Source organism: Phaseolus vulgaris, chromosome 6 (genome assembly GCF_000499845.2).
Source record: "Phaseolus vulgaris cultivar G19833 chromosome 6, P. vulgaris v2.0, whole genome shotgun sequence".
NCBI lineage: Eukaryota > Viridiplantae > Streptophyta > Magnoliopsida > Fabales > Fabaceae > Phaseolus > Phaseolus vulgaris.
Window position 1 is genome coordinate 2124085 of NC_023754.2, and position 21725 is coordinate 2145809.

At 37.6% G+C, this 21725-nt stretch overlaps 1 protein-coding gene across 1 annotated transcript; it reads left to right on the top strand.

The window, feature by feature from the left end:
* Window positions 1–2571: 2571 nt before the first annotated feature.
* LOC137833004 (transcription factor MYC4-like) lies at window positions 2572–4307 on the top strand. Its single transcript, XM_068641403.1, has one exon. The coding sequence runs from the start codon at window positions 2872–2874 to the stop codon at window positions 4084–4086; it is 1215 nt and encodes a 404-aa protein (XP_068497504.1). The 5' UTR covers window positions 2572–2871; the 3' UTR covers window positions 4087–4307.
* The last annotated feature ends 17418 nt before the right edge of the window (window positions 4308–21725 follow it).

The following is a 21725-nucleotide window of genomic DNA, read 5'->3' on the forward strand; positions in this document are numbered from 1 at the left end:
GGTAAAGTTTCAAGCTGGGAGGATAAGTCCATTACATGTCTCTTCATATTGCCAGTTAGCAAATATATTTACTAAGCCTTTTGGGAAATATTTGTTCATGATTTTGCGAAACAAGTTAGGAGTCCATGATATTTACTCACCAACTTGAGAGAGAGTATTGGAGTTACACCTTTGTATTGTGTTAACCAAGTGACACTCCATATTGTAGCAAATCATGTATTTCATGAGCATATCAAGATAGACTATCACCTCGTACGGGTAAAGCTTCAAGTTGGGATGATAAGTCCATCACATGTCTTTTCATATTGTTAGTTAGCAAATATATTTACTAAGCCTCTTGGGAAAGATTTATTCATGATTTTGCGAAACAAATTAGGAGTCCATGATATTTACTCACCAACTTGAGGGAGAGTATTGGAATTATTATATTTTCCATATAGATGTATTTTGAAAGTGTATCAATATAAATAAGACAATAATTTGGTGTAATTGCTGATAGATAGATAGGCATAACATATGGAGTAGCAAATTATATGAAGCATATCTCTCTAATTTGATTGTATATAAATAGTAGGCATGCGTTGAATGAATATAAAAAAAAAATATCTTTTTCATAATATTTGATAGTGTAGTTCATTAGTTTGCTATGTGCATGGGTTTTAATATGCATGTATGAAGTTGTTTGTAAGCATGCATACCTATTTATGTTTTTTAGGATTCTCTCGTGTATCTCAAAGTTAGGTTTTTAATAATGGACTATGATATTTTGACACCTCTTACTCCACTCTACACCTACAATAAATATTAATATTTATAATAAAAAAATTTAAAAAAAAAACATTTTCTTAATAAAATTACAAGCCAAATGCAAAATATTTTAAAATTAAAAAATTATAAATTTTTATAAATAATTAAAATATTAATATTTATTAATGTTAAGGGTGGAGTATAACATTTTTAATAATAGAGTTATGGTTTGCTTTTGTTTCTCTTTGCTTCTTCTCTCTCCTAACACTATCATCATTAACAAGGAACCATATTCTTATCACTGTTATCTATGTATGCTTACCATTGTTATCTATGTAGGAAATGTTTATTGTGTGCCATGATTATTTATTATGGTCCACCAGAATAACAATGCGAAGATTTAGTATAAAATCATTTATCCGTAATATTTCATTTATTTTTACATTAGAGTTTGAAATCATTTTCAATATTATAAATTAATAATGGTTATTTTACCTTGTAAATTTATAATTGGATAAAGCTATTTCACCTCCTAACTTAAAAAAAAGTAAATTATAAATTTTAATAGTCATTTCTGCAAAAAAAATAAACAATATCTTATAACAATATAGTAAATTAATAAGATAAAACATTTCACCTTGAAATAAAAAGGTCAACTTGACTTTTATCAATGTCAATAAATAATTACTAATTTAGAACAAAATTATCAAGGTGGATAACTAATATCATGCATAAATCATTTCCCTTTCTAAATTATATCATTTAATTTTTTTTTTCTTATTTACTTTATAATACTCATTAAAAGATTCCCTCTTACGTCTCAGTTTTTTTCTCCTTGTATAATAATTATTTTGTTATCATCGTGATAGTCGTTATTGTCATGATTGGGCATACTTTCACATCACTAACTAACAGTATTTGATATTTTACCCTTAAATAAATTATTATTTTATTATGTAAAGTAATTAGCAAAAAAGATGTTTTTTTAATAGAGGTATCAAAAGATCCTTTTTCTATTATCAGTCACTTCAGTAAACAATTTAGTTTATCTAATAAATCCGATAAATGTGAAATATATATTTATTTTTCATCCTAATAGTTAAGTAAAAATGGTTAGATGGGAATATTTTTGACAAATACCCAACTTACATATATTCACCATAGTTAAGCTGCGTGGGCAAGAACGAAGTTCCAGTTTCAGCTCATCTCATTCATCTATCACTGACCGTTGGATCTCGGTTCCTGCGCTCTTAAAAGAATCAAAATATCAACAACACCACCGATGAATTTTAATAAGGAAAATGATATATTCACAACTCATACAAATTTTGATGTGATGAATTTAAATAAATATATATATAATAAAAAATAAATTTAGTTAAATAATATAAAAAATATTAAAATAATATTATTAGAGTTATAATATGTTTATATAAATTTGATGTGATGAATTTAAATATATATATAATAAAAGATAAATTTAGTTAAATAATATAAAAAATATTAAAATAATATTATTAAAGTTATAATATGGTTATATATAAAAAATAGGTTGTTGATATATTATTACCCTTTAACAAAATAGAGATGATATTTTGATAATCTAGATACTGGAAAGAGAAATAATTTATTATTGGAAAAAAAATAACTTTTTTATGGAGAATTTTGAAATTGCATGACCAATTTTAGTTGTGGTGGCTTTTAATGTGAAGTTATGAAATGAACATTTTACATGACAGAAACAGAAAGAAAGAGAATGAAGATTTATATTTAGGGGAGAAATGAGTAGAATGCATCGAACTGAGACAAGTACTTTAGCAGTCAAATTATGTGTGCACACGTGAAACTGGTGCAGCATAGTTACCGAAGACAAGTTCCAGCGTAGCTAAAGTATTCAAAGAACCTCCATTTAATTTCCATTGCTCATCTTCTCTAGGAAAGGTTCATTCACACATCACATCTACAATACAAGGAAATTTATTCTAGTTGCTTTTCTTTGTCGATCGACTCTGTTTTTTACATCTGAAACCTTCCACATCATTGTCTCTGAGTGAATTGAGAAGAACTCGAGTATAATAAGAAGGTAGTGGCGGCAAAGTGTATGAAGAAACTGAGTTAGACAAAATGAAAGGGAAGGGCAGAGAATTTATAGATTCAGCATCCTCATCGGTGCTCTCAAACGCACTTCAGCAGCGTCTTCAGTTCATTCTACAGACCCGTCCGGAGTGGTGGGTGTATGCCATATTCTGGCAAGCCACCAAAGAAAGCGACTCCCGTCTCACACTAGAATACGGCGACGGCTTCTATATGGGCTCAAAGGGCAGAGAGGGAACGGAAGTCAGAATGTCGGAGGAGCAAACGAGGAACCACGTGAACGATATCGAATGGTTCTACAGGGTGTCGCAAACTCGGTCCTATGCCGCCGGGGACGGTGTGGTCGGCTGTGCCTTCGGGTCGGGGGTGGATGTTTGGTTGAGCGGAGTGAACGAGTTTGAAGTGAACGAGTGTGACGAGAGAGTGGGGGAAGCACGAAGGCACGGGATCCAGACTTTAGTGTGCGTGTCGGTGGCACGTGGGATCCTTGAGCTGGGTTCGCATGAGGTGCTGAAGCTGGATTATGGGGTTCTGCAAATGGTGAAATCGGTGTTTGAGGAGCGGGAGTGTGGGAGTGAGAATCCGGTGCGCAGGCGGTGGATGGTGGTTCCGGGGAAGGAGAAAGAGAAAGAGAGGAGAAGAGAGTTGGAGGGGTCATCGACGGACTCCTCAGGGCCTTCTGATCATGATGCGGAGGCTCTTTTGGCCTTTGTGGAAGCCAACAACAGCGTTCCCATGATGGGGAGAAGGGCGGGGAGAGAACGTGAGACGCTTCCCGTAAATCACGTGGAGGCCGAGAGGCAGCGGCGAGAGAAGCTGAATCAGAGATTCTACGCTCTTCGCTCCGCCGTCCCTAACGTCTCTAAGATGGACAAGGCCTCCCTGCTTTCGGACGCCGTTGATTATATCAATGAACTGAAGGCCAAAATCAGCCAGCTGCAGTCTGCGTTGGAGGCAGAACCAGAAGCACAAGCACAAACACAAGCACAACCCTCCTCTGCAACTACTGACATGAGAGTCGAAGTCCAGATGTTGGGGTCGGAGGCCATGATAAGGGTGCAGAGCCTGAACATTAACCACCCCTGGGCTCGGTTAATGGATGCTCTGAGGGACGTGAATTTGGAAATTCTGCATGCCACAATCTCCAACATCAAAGAGATGATGCTGCAAGACGTGGTTGTTAGGGTTCCCCATGACCTAATGACCCAAGAGGCCCTCCAAACTGCTATTATGCGCAGACTCTGACATCTTCGTCCCTTACTTGTTTTGGAAACTCATTATCATATTTTTCTTTTTACTTTTTCCATTTCCAGATCATTATGCTTCTCCATCTTCAAACAGAGCAAATCAGATGTCACAACTCTTCGCTGTCTTATGTTGGGCCTATCACTTGATAATGTTGGATATTGTGTTTTTTTTTAGCTGAAGTACAAGTGATATTTTTTTCTTTGATTTTAATTGTTGAATTAGTATTTCTAATTAATTTTTCATAAAATCATTTAAGAGTTAGTTACTTCAAGTAATATAAATGTAATTGCTAGTTGTTCTATTTTATTCATAACACCAATAATTGGTATCAAAACTATTTTCTTGAGGGATTTGTGAGGTTAGTAAAGTGCATCAATTGAAAGAAGTTTCAATTTTTCAGCAATGACACCACCTGTCTTTGATGGAGACAATTATCAAATGTGGGTTGTTCGAATGGACACCTAACTAGAAGCATTGGATTTATGGGAAGCTGCAGAAGAGGACTATGAAATTCAGTCCCTTCCAGAAAACCCTATTGTGGCACAAATAAAATCACAGGAGGAAAAGAAGATGAAAATATCAAAGGCAAAAGCAAGTCTAGTTGCAGTTGTATCTCCTATGGTATTCACAAGGATAATGTCCTTGAAGTCAGCAAAAACAATATGGGATTACCTCACGGTAGAATATGAAGGTGATGAGAGGATTCGTGGAATGCAAGTGCTCAATCTAATCAGGGAGTTTGAACTGTAGAGAATGAAGGAGTCAAAATCCGTAAAAGAGTACTCTGACATACTTTTAAGCATTGCCAATAAAGTGAGGTTACTTGGATCTATGTTAAATGATTCAAGAATTGTGAAAAAACTGTGTGTAACGGTTTCAGAGAAGTTTGAAGCCACCATAACAACCCTAGAGAACAGAAAGGACCTATACAAAATTTCTCTTGTAGAGCTCTTAAATGTTTTACAAGCACAAGAACAAATAATAGCCATGAGACAAGATGGAGCAATAGAATGAACCTTACCAGCCAAACATGAAGGTGGCTGGAGAAACAAAGGTAGCAAGATCAAGCAGAACCAGCAAGAAAATGGAGAAGTTGCTGCACACAATAACAACAAAAGGAGAAATTACCCTCCTTGTAAGCATTGCAACAAGTTAGGTCATACACTGTTTAAGTGTTGGAAAAGACCTGATGCTAAGTGTGCAACAAGTGCAATCAACTTGGGCATGAAGCAGTCATTTGTAGACACCAAAGTGAGCAACAAGATGTAAACCAAAGTGAGCAACAAGATGTAGATGCTCAAATTGAAAATGAGGAGGAGGATGTACTTTTCGTTGCAACTGGTTTCTCCGACAATATTTCAAGTGCATCTTGACTAATTGATAGTGGATGCACAAATCACATGACTTATGACAAAGAACTTTTCAGGGAGTTGAAGCCTTCAAAAATTTCAAAGGTCAAGATAGGTCATGGGGATCACATTTCAGTAAAAGGAATAGGAACCATTGTTGTAGCAACACATTCAAGTACTAAAATTATTACTGATGTGTTATATGTATCTAACATAGACCAAAATTTATTGAGTGTTGGTCAGTTGCTACAAAAAGGCTTCAAGGTGGTTTTTTTTAAGATAACCACTGTTTCATCAAGGTACAAATGAGAGGCAAAAGTTTCTCATTAGATCTATTTCAGGAGGAGCAGACTGGTCAAGAGCTTCTCAAGATACAAAAATTTGAAATGGAAGATGATTCACCAATTAAAGGCAATCAATTACTCTTTGACATATATCATACATGTAACGTTGCAATATGTGAACCCGCTGATCACAAAGAACGTATTGATCACAAAGAAGTTATCAATGACCCAAAGTGGAAAAAGGCAATGGAGGAAGAGGTGTATATGATTGAGAAGAACAAAACTCGGGAGCTTGTTGACATACCTCGAGATAGAAAGGTACATCAAATGAATGTCAAGTCAACATTCCTAAATGGATTTCTTGAAGAGGAAATTTTTGTTGAGCAACCTAAAGGTTTCATTGTGGAAGGAAAAGAAGACAAAGTTTATAAGTTGTCTAAAGCTATTTATGGCTTAAAAGAGGTTCCCAAAACATGGTATAACCGAATTGATGATTATCTTATCAGTTTAGACTTTGACAAAAGTCTTTTAGAATGTGCACTTTATGTCAAATCAAAAGGTGTTGAATGGAGATTAAGCAAAGCGAGGATGGAAAAAAAATTGCAAATTTGTTTACCAAGTCACTTCTAGCCAACAAGTTTGAGTTCTTAAGACACGAGATTAGAATTTGTAGTTGAAAAAAATCAAGGAGGAGTGTTGGATATTGTGTTTTTTGTAATTAAATGCACATAAGTGCACGTGATATTTTATTCTTCATTTTAGTTGTTGAATAAATATTTCTAAGTAACTCTCACAAAATCATTTAAGAGTCAATTACTGCAAATACTATAAATGTAATTGATAGGAAAGATAATAAAATATCTTCCTGTATTTTATTCATCAACACCAATAGATAACATATTACACAATAATTATCCTTCTCCAATTAGAGTATATCATCCAACTCCAATGAACAATTTTAATATGGAAAACCATATTTTCTCACACAGTTTAATTCTTTTCCAAATATGACAACTTAAATAGTTTCTTTTCGGACTTGCAAAGAACAAAAATGTTGATTTACCAATGTGATGTGAATGCAATAGCAAGAATACAAGATTCTTTGACATTCTTAGGAACAACTTGAGTTGGTCATGAATTGACACTTTAATTAGAATTGGATCAATGTTCTAATTCAAGAACTCACCAAGACTTTGCACCGAACCAAAACTCACATGGAAGTCCATATATTGTCAAATTGAATCAAGCAACAAGAATGGAAGAAAACACAATTGAACTCAGCCAAAAACAGAAAACTACCGAACAGAAATTGAAGAAAATGCTAAGAAACACAAATTCAAACGGTGAAAAGGATGAAGAACACTAAAACATTGGAAACTACCGATTGAAATTGCAAGAGATGAAAGAATGAACACTTATTGAATGAAGCTTGCTGGATTTGAGAATTTGGAACTGCATTCACGCCACTTGGAGTCTTGTTCCAAGATAAGTGAAAGGTTGTCGCCACTTGAAGCTCACCATTGGCACACAAGATAAGGCAAAGGAAGAAGAAGACAACAAGACTCACAATTTCTCTCTAAACTTGAGTATAGTTTCTCTACTTCTAATTTCCAAATCTGATTTGTACAAGGGCAACACCTTTATTTATAGCCTATAAGGTGCTGAAATGCAAAGCTAAATGTGCTCCTAATGACATTCAAATTCGGCGCCAACTAGTGCATGAAGGAAGTGTGACTTTCCTTCCTAGTTTGGCACCTCCTAACTCATATCTACACTCCCCCTAGCATCCCTTACTATGTTCACACCTATTTATTAATATCCGCACCCCTACTCTACACAATAGAAATAAGAAGAGTCATTTTTTGATACTCTTGTCCCAAAGCTCTTGCCATGCTCCTAGTGATTCGTTGGGCTTGGGCCCCTTGTTGGGATTGAGCTTCATGGACTTGAGCGTCCTCTACTTGGTTTCCATCACAAAGTCACATGTTATGTACAAGTTTCTATAGGTATGTATGTATAAAACAAATATAATCAGCTCTTTAAATCAAACCACAAACTCTAAGAGAATAGATGACATCATCATATCTTTATTGCACTAACTTAATTAGTTTTTCGCACAAGTTCACTTTTAACAAATAAGCGTATTAAAATAAGCTAGTGTAATTCATATATATTAACCACTCTTTGAAATTCGTAGTTTCCTGTTTCAACATAGTAACATTTTTATGAAATTTCACAATTCTATAGTTTGTGATTAAATTCTATATAAAAAAGGGTTAATTGTCTAATTTTATCCTTAGTTTATTATATGTCATTGAATTCTTAGTTTATTTGTAACCACAAAACAATATCTATTTAAGTTTCTAAACATTCAAATTCTAAATAGCTAATTAGAATTTATCCACTATATTCAATTTTAAGTAAAATTATGAATTTAATTCAAGTAAAGCAAATTGTGTAATTTTTTTATCAGCAATAATAAATAAATAAGAACCATTTTAGGGGTGATCCAACCCATGTACAAAACATCACAAAAACGAACAACACCTCCTCCAAAGGTTTGCCATTAACTTTCTTTTAGAACAATTACTAGAAAATAGACTTCCAAAGACCGAAAACCACTTGTCTCTCAAAACAAATAACTAAAACAAACCCCCAATAAAAAATCCAAAAAAGTCTAATTTACCTAATATAAATCACTTATATTTGATCGAATACATGCAAACCATGGGGGTCACGATACCAGTGAAAAAAGGAAAAACAAGTTGAAGGGACTTTAGAAGTTACCCAGGACCAGGCTTTTAATTGTGCCATGGAGAAAATTTCAGAATGATCAATCACTCCACGCTTAAAGATGTGTCTATTCTTATGCCTCCAAATCTCACTTACCACTGCGATCCAAACACTTTCCAAAATTAAATTAACAGAAGTAAGTGTTTCGTGTATATTAAACAGTAGGAAATGTGAGACAGAAGCAAGATGAACAATCGAGATCAACCCTAACCCTAACCACTTGAAGCAAAGGTTCCAAACTAGCCAAACAATTCTATAGCTAAAGAAAAAAATTACCTGTTGTCTCCTCATTCGTCCCACACAGGCAACATAAAAACTTTCTAACACGACCCCTCGTCTCTCCAAGTTGAACTTAGTAGCTAACATATTTTCTAGCACCCTCCAAGCAATGACATGGGTTGAGGTAAAAACTTTTATCTTCTAAAAAGAACTATACAACCGCTTAACTTCCCCTTCTTCCTCTCCCTTTAAAAAACAGTAGATAGAATTAACATAATACTCAATAGACTCGCCAACCTTCCAAACCCATTTATCCTTATTTTCCAAAGCGAGACTCAAATCGTGCGCCTCGTCAAGAAGCTGACAAACCTAGTTCTTCTTCCACTCGAAAAGACCCATTCACTAATTTAAATTCCACATCCAAATGTTATTAACTCAATCCCCACACGATAAAGCTTAGCGTATTTAACCACAAACAGAGAGAAAAAGCCTTAGGAATCTACTTTTCAGATCCCCATAACCCACCTAATTATCTTCCCAGAAGAAAACTTCCTTCCATTATCAACTTCCCATTTAAAGCGGTCTTCAAAAGTCCTTCCCCAGTCCTCCAACATCCAAATCTTCTTCAGGTTTCTCCACCATAGCGAATCAAAGTTGTTTAACCTCTACTCTTTTAAACATCTCCAACTTCCATGCTTAGACTTTAGAATCTCCTTCCACAACCCAATTCATGAAGTAATTTAGACAATTAAGCTCAATAAATTCAATTATACATCAAGAACATTGAAATACACACATTTACAACCATAGAAAATCAGTTCTCAAGTAATGAATCAAGAATAAAAGCAAAAAATTAACATAGAAAATTAAAAAGTTATAAAAAAAAGCAATAGAGTCTAGAAAATTAAATTGCATAATTAGAAAGAGACAAAATAATGAAAGTGGAAAGGAAAACCCTAAGGTTTAAATAGTAGAAACTCAAATGTTGCACAAATATATAGTACTATATGAAAGCTTCACTAAGAACTAGAGAAACGAAAGAAAATGGAATTCTGAGTCGATTCTAAAATAAAAACCTAAAATTATATCCATATACAAACTCCTATTCATAGTGTGTATATATATATAAGTGTGTGTGTGAGAGAGCATGTGTGTGTGCATGTGTATGTGTGCGTGTGTGTGCATGTGTGTGTGCTTGTGTGTGTGCGTGCGCGCCATGTGTGTGTGCGTGTGTGTACTGGTCGGACGTGCTCGGGTCCTGATGTGATTCCACTAGCCATATAGAGAAAGGTTCTTGACCTTCTTAGGAATCACCTTGAGTTGGACAATATAGAGGCACTTTTCTTAGAGTTGGATCATTTGTTCTAAGACAAGAACTCACCAAAAACTAGTACCAAATCCCAAACTCATTTGGATGAACCAATTTTAGTCAAATTGAACCAAAAAAGAGGAGAAACTAAAAGGAACCAAACAGAATTGAAATTAAAAGACAAGAACAGAATATAGGTGCTGGAAAAACAGAAAAAACTGAACCAAACAACTCAAGAACACAAGACAACATGAACAATTGAAAGAGAAGAAAGGAAGGAGAAGAGAATGCTCATGAAGATGGAAGAATGTTGGATGATCTCGCCACTAGAAGTGTGGAATGCTCCTAGATGAGAGTGATGCCGCCACTTGAGGACTCCAATGATCCATCAAGATAAGACTAGAGAAGAAGGCTCCAAAAGCTCTCCAAAGTTCACTCAAAATTTGAGTAGAGTTTTCTTAGATTAATTCCAATCTGAAAAATACAAAGAGAGCACCTCTATTTATAGCCTAAGGTGCTGAAAAACAAAGCTAAGAGAATTCAAAAACTCCCTCCTAAAAAGCTTCTAGAATTTGCGCCTAAAACAAAGCATGAGGAAGGTGTGATCCCTTCTCTCACTTTGGCACCTCCTTATTTACTCCTACACCTATCTACTAATACACCCCCCCTCCTAAAGCTCCTAACTAAAGCCTAAAAGATGCTAAAACAAAAGAGGTTTCTAATGTTTCCCTCTAAGCACCTCCAACTAAAGAAATTACAAAAAGAGAAAATAAATGTCCTCTAGCTCCCAAAGCTTTGAACATGCTTCTTGTAATCCTTTGAGGTGGACTTTGACCTCCATGGGCGTCCTCCATTTGTGCCTCCACCTCTTCTTGACCTTGTTGATTGGCCTCCATGTCCTCTTGAGCTTGATCTCCATCATACTCCCCGAGTTGGAGAGAATTCGACCACGAATTCTGGAGACCTACAGAAAAGGGAGTTAGATCGCTGACATTAAAAGTATGACTACCTAAGAATGTATCAGGCATATCTAACTCATAAGCATTGTCATTAATCCTCTTGAGGACTTGGAAAGGTCCATCCCCTCGAGGCATTAGTTTGGACTTCCTTTGGGTAGGAAAACGATCCTTCCTCAAGTGAAGCCAAACCCAATCGCCTTCATCAAACAACAATGCTTTTCTCCTTTTATTGGCAAGTTCAACATACTTGCCAACCTTCTTCTCAATTTTCTTCTTGATGTCTTTATGCAAAGTTTTCACAAAAGAAGCCTTTTCATCCCCATCTTTGCACAAGACATCTCCAAGAAGGGGAATAGGAAGAAGATCAAGAGGTGTTAGGGGATTAAACCCATAGACCACCTCAAAAGGAGAATGGGAGGTGGTAGAATTTACTACTCGGTTATATGCAAACTCAACATGGGGTAGTAAATTCTCCCACACTCTAGGATTCCCTGAAATAAAGCATCTCAATAGTTGTCCCAAAGTTCTATTCACCACCTCGGTTTGACCATCAGTTTGTGGGTGGCAAGTGGTAGAAAATAAAAGCTTAGTTCCAAGCTTGCCCCACAAGGTCTTCCAAAAGTGACTCAAGAACTTAGGATCTCTATCGGACACTATAGACCTAGGAATCCCATGCAAGCGAACCACTTCTTGGAAGAAGAGGTTTGCTATGTGGCATGCATCATCCACTTTGTGGCAAGGAATAAAGTGAGCCATCTTTGAAAAACGATCCACTACCACAAAAATGGAGTCCTTTCCCTTTGATGTCTTGGGTAAGCCTAAGATGAAATCCATAGATATATCTACCCAAGGCATTGAAGGGATAGGAAGAGGAGTATAAAGACCATGGGGATGCATTTTAGACTTAGCTTTGCGGCAAGCTATGCATTTATCACACAAACTATGAACATGTTTATGCATATGTGGCCAAAAGAAATGTTCATGCAACACATCCAAAGTTTTTGCAACCCCAAAATGTCCCATTAAACCCCCCTCACGAGCTTCTCTAACAAGAGATAATCTAATAGAGCTTTGGGGAACACAAAGACGTTTTCCTTTAAAAAGAAAGCCATCTTGAATAAAAAAGTCTTTGTGTCCTCCTTTAAGACACTCTTGATAGATGGGAGAAAAATCAAGGTCATCATGATAAAGTTCCTTAATGTGATCAAAACCAAGATATTGAGAGGTTAAAAGATTTAGCAAGGTGTATCTTCTAGAAAGAGCATCCGCCACAATATTTATTTTGCCTTGCTTGTGTTTGATCACATAAGGAAATTGCTCAATGAATTCCACCCACTTAGCATGCCTCTTGTTAAGTTTGTTTTGGCTTTTCAAATATTTAAGAGATTCATGATCACTATGTATCACAAACTCTTTGGGAAAAAGATAGTGTTGCCAAGTAAACAAAGCCCTAACAAGTGCATATAATTCCTTATCATAGGTGGAATAGTTGAGATGACTTCCCTTCAATTTCTCACTAAAATAGGCTATGGGGTGGCCCTCTTGAAGGAGAACAGCCCCAATACCTATGCTTGAAGCATCACACTCAATCTTAAATGTCTTAGTGAAATTAGGAAGGGCCAAGATGGGAGCATTAGTCAATTTTTCTTTCAAAGTATCAAAAGCATTTTGTTGTGCTTCTCCCCAATGAAAGACCACATCCTTTTTCACTATGTCATTGAGTGGTGCGGCAATGGTACCAAAGTTTGGGACAAATCTTCTATAGAAAGAAGCAAGCCCATGAAAACTTCGGACCTCATTCAAAGATTTCGGTGTAGGCCAATTTTGAATGGCCACCACCTTTGTTTTGCCCACATGGACCCCTTTACAACTCACAACAAACCCTAGGAATTCTATATGATCAAGAGCAAACATACATTTAGCAAGGTTAGCATACAAATGTTCCTTCCTAAGGGTTTCCAAAACTTGCCTAACATGCAACCTATGGTCATTCAAAGATAAGCTATAAATGAGAATGTCATCAAAGTAAACCACAACAAACTTACCAATGAAAGGTCTAAGAACATGATGCATGAGGCGCATGAAGGTACTTGGTGCATTAGTTAAACCAAAAGGCATAACTAACCACTCATATAAACCAAAGTTGGTCTTAAAAGCCGTCTTCCATTCATCACCCGGTTTGATACGGATTTGATTGTAGCCGCTTTTAAGATTAATCTTTGAAAAGATTTTAGAACCATGTAATTCATCCAACAAATCATCTAGTCTAGGTATGGGATGCCTATACTTAATGGTTATGTTATTTATGGCCCTACAATCCGAACACATTCGCCATGTGCCATCCTTTTTTGGCACTAAGATGATAGGCATAGCACAAGGACTCATGCTATCTTGCACCCACCCTTTCTCAATCAAAGCCTCAACTTGTTGGCGAATTTCCTTGGTTTCACTTGGATTGGTCCTATATGCTGGATGATTTGGTAAAGAAGAGCCCGGTATCAAATCAATTTGGTGCTCAATCCCTCTCAAAGGTGGAAGTCCATTTGGAGGATCTTGAAACACATCTTGGAACTCTTCTACCAAATTTTCCAAGCAATGAGAACTATCAACAAGTGATTCTACTCTAAGAGTTCTAGGGATGGCTAAAAAAAGAGGATGATGAGCCACTATTTCCCTTTCAATTTCACGCCTAGACACAGGGAGTGTAGGCTTAGAACTCTTATCTTTTTTATCTTTTTCACTCTCCCTCTTTTTCTTCATGATAACTTGGTCCTCATGGACTTCTCTTGGAGAGAGAGATTTTAAAGTAACCTTGTGACCATGGAATTCAAAAGATAGTTTGTTGGTAAAGCCATCATGTAAAACTTTTCTATCAAATTGCCAAGGCCTTCCCAAAAGAACATGAGTGGCTTCCATGGGCACAACATCACATAATACCTCATCTTTGTATTTTCCAATGGAGAAATGGATGAGGACTTGTTTATTAACAATTATTTCTCCTACTTCACTAAGCCATTGTAATTTGTAGGGCTTTGTATGAGAGATAGTAGGCAATCCAAGCTTATCTACTACTCTTGTACTAGCCACATTTGCACAACTACCCCCATCCACTATCAAGGAACAAATGTTGTTTTGAATAAGACATCTTGTATGGAAAATATTTTCCCTTTGACTTTCATCAAAAGGTTGTGAAACTTGTCCAAGAAGTCTTCTCACAACTAACAAGTCCCCTTCAAGTGGACATTCACTCTCTTCCTCACTAGATGCATGAGAATGCAATGAATGCTTAGGAGAATCCGAATCATGCTCACTAACTACAATGCCCTCATGCATGTACATACTTCGTTTGGAAGGACAATTTGCAGCAATATGACCATAACCCATACATTTAAAGCATTTAGTATTAGATGTTCTAGTGGGAGACTTAGGTCTAGAAGTTGATGGCTTAGATTCCTTGGGTTTGAAAGAAGAATCTTTGGAAGGATGTTTAGAAAAAGAAGTTTTGTTTCTCCAAGACTTGGAGTAGTATCCATCATTGGAAGCATTTTTAAAAGAGTTTTTCTTAGCAAGTTGGGCTTCCACCTTCATTGCAAGATGAACTAAAGAGCCCAATGATGAATACTCTTGTAACTCAACAATGTCTTGAATATCCTTCCTAAGACCACTCACAAACCTAGCAACCATGGCTTCTTCACTTTCTTCTAATTCAATTTTAAGCACAAGCGTCTCAAGCTCCTTATAATATTCATCCACATTTAGCGTGCCTTGTTGAAACCGTTGGAGTCTCAACATAAGGTCTTTCCTAAAATGTGGGGGCACAAACCTAGCGCGCATATGATCCTTTAAAGAGTTCCAAGAGTCCACGGGAGGACCCTTGTGATAGATAATGTCCTTTACAATTCCATGCCACCATTTCATGGCATAATCACTAAACTCTAGGGTGGCTAGCTTGAGCTTATGCTCATCTTGGATCTCATGGATCTCAAAAATTTGTTCACACTTAGCCTCCCAATCTAAATATACATTTGGATCACTAGAACCATTAAAACAAGGTAACTTGACCGAAGGAAGCTTGGACTTTGCATCATGATAGAAGCCATTGCCGTAGTGAATTCTTTCCCCTTGGTGATGATGTCTTTGTCCATGGACTTGGGGTGGAGGTCTCCTTCTCCTATGCTCATCTTCACGGCCAACATCATTTGAAGAAGCTCTTGAAGATGGTCTATGAGAATGATGTCCATCATGGATAGAAGGAGATGGTCTAGCTTGTTGGACCTCCATCTTTTGCATTTTCTCCTCCAACCGTCTAATTGTTCTTTGAGCTTCATGTAATTCACCAAGAATTGAAGCTTTGGAAGGAGAATTCTGCTTGTAGGATGCATCACTTGAAAATCCAGCCATTTGTAATTAAAAACAGCAAACACACAAAACAGCAAACAAGTTAAAAAATTAGCAAAAACAGTGAGCTTGGCAATGAAACTGCCTAAGTGAAATGAGGCTGAAAAAAAGAGATCACTCTCAAAGAAATAATGTTCTTGCACCAATCTGATCTTGAGGCCTTGGAATGCTCAAATGAAATATGTCAAAGCAAGCACACCAATCTTAAGAGCAAACCACCACAAAACCAAAGAAACAATAAAGACAAACAAGAAAAGGTATAAGCAAGGAAAGGTAATTGCAAAAGGAATACTATATGTAAGACAAACTCAAAGAGTAAGAATGAAAGACAATCAAGAAAATAAAGAACTCAATGAGAAAAGTAGGCACACAAAAGAATACTTAAGGAAAAGCACTAGAGTAGATGAAGAAAACAAAAAAATTTAGCTACTGGAATTTTTTTTTTAATGCAAACTGTGCTTGATATTCACTGATTTAACTGGAATGATGTAGAGCGAACTGGATTATGAAATTTAAACCACAGAAACTTCAAGATGTTAACTCAATAATGGCACTGGAATCAATTAAAAACAGTAAGCCAATTGAGAGAAATAAAATTTTCAAAATCGCTGCCAGATTACCGTATTTTTTTCGGCAGAATTGTACACTTTTTTTATTTTATTTATCATTTTTTGTGTACTTCGTATTTTTGAATGATTCTTTTTTCTATTCTTTTCTAACACTTTGAATATCTCAAATCCAGAATTTCAAAATTTTCCAGTAATTAAATCAATTGCAATAAGGAAAAACAGTAAGCACTTTTTTTCAGAAACAGAGGAATCCTAATAGGAACAAAAAACAGAATTATGAACTAGCAAAGACATAATGGAAATTGTGTAAAGGAACTTGTATAGAACTAGAATACAAGCATGAACTCAAATCTAAAAATGAAAATGCACAAAGGATCAAGCAATAAACTCAAAACAGAAAGTAAACCAAAGCAAGAAACAATCAAAGCAATAAAAGTACTACAAGAAGTAATGACAATTATGGAATAACATGACTAAGACAAAACTTGACATGATTACAAAATTAAAAGACATATCACAAGATGTATCAACAAGTGAAAGGAAGCTTAAGGTCAGCTCTAGGAAGGAGAATGCCATTCCAAAAGAGCAACCATACTCATATGAATAATGAGTGCCATAAACCTTTTCACAAACACTTGGTGTAACAAAAAGAAAAACAGCAATGAAACTCAAAATAAAGCCTAAAACAGAATGGTAAACAACTTGAATTAAAGAGCTCTTGAAAAAAAGTGCACACAACTCATCAATTAAAAAAGAATGAACCTAAGACTCATGATACCACATGATGTGATTCCACTAGCCATATAGAGAAAGGTTCTTGACCTTCTTAGGAATCACCTTGAGTTGGACAATATAGAGGCACTTTTCTTAGAGTTGGATCATTTGTTCTAAGACAAGAACTCACCAAAAACTAGTACCAAATCCCAAACTCATTTGGATGAACCAATTTTAGTCAAATTGAACCAAAAAAGAGGAGAAACTAAAAGGAACCAAACAGAATTGAAATTAAAAGACAAGAACAGAATATAGGTGCTGGAAAAACAGAAAAAACTGAACCAAACAACTCAAGAACACAAGACAACATGAACAATTGAAAGAGAAGAAAGGAAGGAGAAGAGAATGCTCATGAAGATGGAAGAATGTTGGATGATCTCGCCACTAGAAGTGTGGAATGCTCCTAGATGAGAGTGATGCCGCCACTTGAGGACTCCAATGATCCATCAAGATAAGACTAGAGAAGAAGGCTCCAAAAGCTCTCCAAAGTTCACTCAAAATTTGAGTAGAGTTTTCTTAGATTAATTCCAATCTGAAAAATACAAAGAGAGCACCTCTATTTATAGCCTAAGGTGCTGAAAAACAAAGCTAAGAGAATTCAAAAACTCCCTCCTAAAAAGCTTCTAGAATTTGCGCCTAAAACAAAGCATGAGGAAGGTGTGATCCCTTCTCTCACTTTGGCACCTCCTTATTTACTCCTACACCTATCTACTAATACACCCCCCCTCCTAAAGCTCCTAACTAAAGCCTAAAAGATGCTAAAACAAAAGAGGTTTCTAATGTTTCCCTCTAAGCACCTCCAACTAAAGAAATTACAAAAAGAGAAAATAAATGTCCTCTAGCTCCCAAAGCTTTGAACATGCTTCTTGTAATCCTTTGAGGTGGACTTTGACCTCCATGGGCGTCCTCCATTTGTGCCTCCACCTCTTCTTGACCTTGTTGATTGGCCTCCATGTCCTTTTGAGCTTGATCTCCATCAGGTCCGACCTGAGTACTTAAGTGTGTTAACTTGGCTGGTCAAGTTAATGCGGAGGAAGTACTTAGCTCGGTCCAAGATAAATGGTAAGGCCAATGATATGTCAAGAGATCGGTCCAGGCAGCTGGAAGCCCATATTAAAAATATAATTAAAGTAAAAATAACATAAGGAATAACCGAATTAGTTAAGCACAAAAATTATTGTAAAATTCAATGAAAATAAATAGTTAGAGATAATGTTCTACCTGTACTCATAGAATAAAGGGATATATTAACGAGATATCTTTATGTTTGTTAAACTTCTGAAGGGAGATCTACGAATACTATAAAAGAGCTTCAAGACCCTAAGCAAAGGTAAGTTTCAATCTGGTGATACTACACCCATCCTTGACCGTCAGAGTTTAGTCAATAGGTGGAGCTCCCCTCACTTGAATTGTTATGATCCCAAAGCAACAACAGCAAAAAAGAAAAGTTAGCTCGGAGTCCACCACCAAGGTCTGATCCAGGTCAACCGGCGAGAACATTTGGCGACCATCATGGGGCCCGATAAAAACTAAATCCCACCAACGTTTACAGCTAAGCAACCCGACATGATGAGGAATACTAGGCAAGGGGCGCAGGGACCTGAAGGGGATGAGGTCCCAGCCTTGCAACAAATCATGGCTCTCCAACAGGCAAATGAAGAATATCAACGTGAGCAAAAGTGGGGGGTAATCCGAGGAAGAAAAAGTTATGGGAACCTGTCCTGAACAAACTAAAGTCAAGGCTTAGTGTGTGGAAAGGGAGGTTTCTCTCAATGGCAGGTAGATAGTGTTTAATCAAATCTGTTTTATCTGCTACACCGCTCTACTACCTGTCTCTCTTCAAAGTACCAGAGGTGGTCTGTAAAAGCATCATTAGTATTCAAAGGAGGTTCTTATGGGGGTGGGGAAAGGAGAAGATGTCTATATCTTGGGTAAGCTGGAAAGACTTGTGCAGAACAAAAGAGGAAGGTGGATTGGGAATCAGAGACATCCGGAAGTTTAATTATGCACTTATGGCAAAGTGGATGTGGTGGTATAGCTCTGACGAGAAAGGGAGGTGGAAGGAAGTGCTCGAATCGAAGTATGGTATGGTTATTAACAGTGGCTCTTTGCCTATCAAATATCAGTCATGGTGGTGGAGGGATTTGACGAGCATCTATAGGGAGGGAGGAGGAGACGGGTGGTTCGAAGACGAAGTTGGATGGAAAATAGGGAGTGGAGATAAAATCCGTTTCTGGGAGGATGTGTGGGTAGGAAATTCAAAGCTAAAAACTTTGTTCCCGAGATTGTACTCTTTGTCGTTAAACCAAGGCCACAAGTTGGAAGAAGTAGGAGAATGGGAAGGCTCGATATGGAGGTGTTCCTTAAGATGGAGGAGAGGTAGATTTGAGTGGGAAACCTTAATAGAAGCTGAGCTGGAAGGCCTCATATCCAGGGTCAGAGTAAAGAATGATGAAAAGGATGCTCTCGAGTGGAGAAGTGAAGCTAATGGGTGCTTCACAGTGAGCTCCGCGTATGAGTGCCTAGTCAAGACGACTAGGGGCCCTCAAATTGATGTATTCAAACACCTTTGGAAGACGAAGACATTCCCCAATGTTATGTTCACAGCCTGGACGGTGCTGTTCAACAGAATCCCAACAAGGATGTGCTTGAGAAGGAGAGGGGTTTTACTGGACACCTCTGTATGTGTTCTTTGAGAGGTTAAGGAAGAGTCCTGCCAACATCTCTTCCTTGAGTGTAAGGTTGCTAGTCGTGTATGGAATCTATGCCTTAGATGGATTGGAATTCTTTGCGTCCAACATAATGATGTTAGGAACCATTTTGAAAGCTTTATTTTGACCCAGAGCAGTAGCAAACAAAATCAGATTTGGAAAGGGGTATGGGCTACCTTTATATGGTGCTTGTGGAACCATAGGAATTCAGTAACTTTTAATCAAGGTGTTGTAGATTTGGAAGAAGTCTTTCAAAAGGCCCAGCTAAAGTCATGGTTATGGTTAAAACACAAGGGGAATAAGTTTACCTACTCTTTTTCTAATTGGGTGTTGAACCCAATGATATGTATTAGTAGCTATAAGTAGTATATGTGCTGCTATGGAATGTTTGAAGTTTGTTGGTTGGCGGTGGAACAGAGGAAGGAAGGGGGTTAGATTATTGGTGAACCTACATGTTGTACAGAGGATGGTTGTGGGTATAGTAGGTGGTTGGTTTTGGAGCAGGGACCTTGCTGGCGGTATGAGTTGAGGTCTGTGGAAGGTGCTTTTTTCGTGTTGAGACTGGTTAGATATAACTCTTATTCCCCTGTTCTCTGTTTGGTTCTGTTTTAGGACCTTGTAGGTGTAAGCATCTTAAGGTCACAGGTGTGAATATGCTGGAGTTGTGTGGAAGCACCTCAGGCACTGCAGAAGCTAGTTTTCAAAGAAAGGACTAAAAGTTTTCTCCTGGCTTGGATGGGTAAGTTAAGCTGATGGCTGGTTGGAGGTGTAGTTCTCTGCTTAATAGGGTCAGTTTTGGCGGTATAGGAATGGCGTGCTCATTGGAAGGAAGGTTGGTGTTGTGATTCCAATGCTGGTTGCAGTTCGCCAATTGGAATATCAGAATGAGTTTGCTGATGACTCTGATGAAGGTGACTTTGGAAGATGATGGAAGAGGGAGTCCCGAGGGTATCCCTAGTTTGCTTGGGGTGCAGTTGCAGGTAGTGAACTTGGTGGCTATGGAGTCTTGGGTTTGATCCCGGGATGGCAAGGTTTTTGATGCTGGAGTCACTTCGCATGGTCGAGAGCAAGCACTGGGCAAATATATTCTGACTGTGCTGAACCTGTAGTGGCTATTGTGCTGGCAGTGGAGAGTGGTGTTCATGGTACAAAGAACATTTCAAAAGGCAACATCATCTTGGTTGGTTTTGACGTGGATAGAATGTACATAAGGCTTGGTGCGGTCGCTATGGAATGGTAAAAGTTGTAAGTGTAGGTGTTGGACGGAGGTGGTGTGAAGGTGCTAAAGTCATATGTAGGGGCAACTAAGTGTCCTGCGGCCCAGATGTTGGTAAGGGGAAGGCTGGTTGAGGCTAGAAGGATGTAGGAGTGTTTTTTGTGGTCTCATATAGTGATGCAGAAAAGAAGTTAGGGTTTCTATAGTCATACCACATCTACTTGGTGGTTTTATCACGTTAGTTGCACCTTTCGTGATGTCTTTGCTTCCTTTTAAATGTGTGAGTTGGTGGGATTAGGTACCCACTATGTGCTGATGTTGACTACTTGTCTGTTGGGTGTGTTCAGGTAGGTGAAGCCATTTTTTGGTTGCTCTATCCATGCCCTACGGAGAAGTATCTTTATGGTTGGTGTATACGGGTTGGGATACCCCTGAAGTATCCCACTAAATTTAATTTATTTTATTGCTGATAACAAAAAATCAACGTGAGCAAAAGCAGTTTCAGGAAGAAGCCTGGGCCGAGCAAGAACGGCTGCTAGCAGAGGCCCGAGCCGACCAAGATCCTCTTCGGGATGAACACGACTGAATCAAACGCGTCTTATGGCGGAAATCGAGGCCTCCCAAAGGACTATGGAAGAGCATGCACAAGCCAACAAGGAGTTGTGCAAAGCAAATGAGGAATTGTGGAGGAACATGCACTACCATGGCCGATGCCCCACCCGAGAACATTCCCCGGACATATCCTCGAGAGATGACCTGAAACCGTTCTCTTAGTAAATCATGGAAGAGCCCATACTGCCTCACTTTATCACGCTCAAGATTGCCTTTTCTTCGGTGTGGAGGATCATGAGAGTCACTTAAAGGCCTTCAAGGCTCAAATGATCATCTCTAGGGGGTCAGATGCCGTCAAAAGGAAGATGCTCATGGGCACATTCATAGGAATGACTCTGCAATGGTTCAGTGGATCCTGGACGACCATATTACCTTTTTCCCTCAATTCTTCAGAATGTTTAAGGAGCAGTTCTCGGCTAATAAAGTTGACCCCCCGTAGTTGC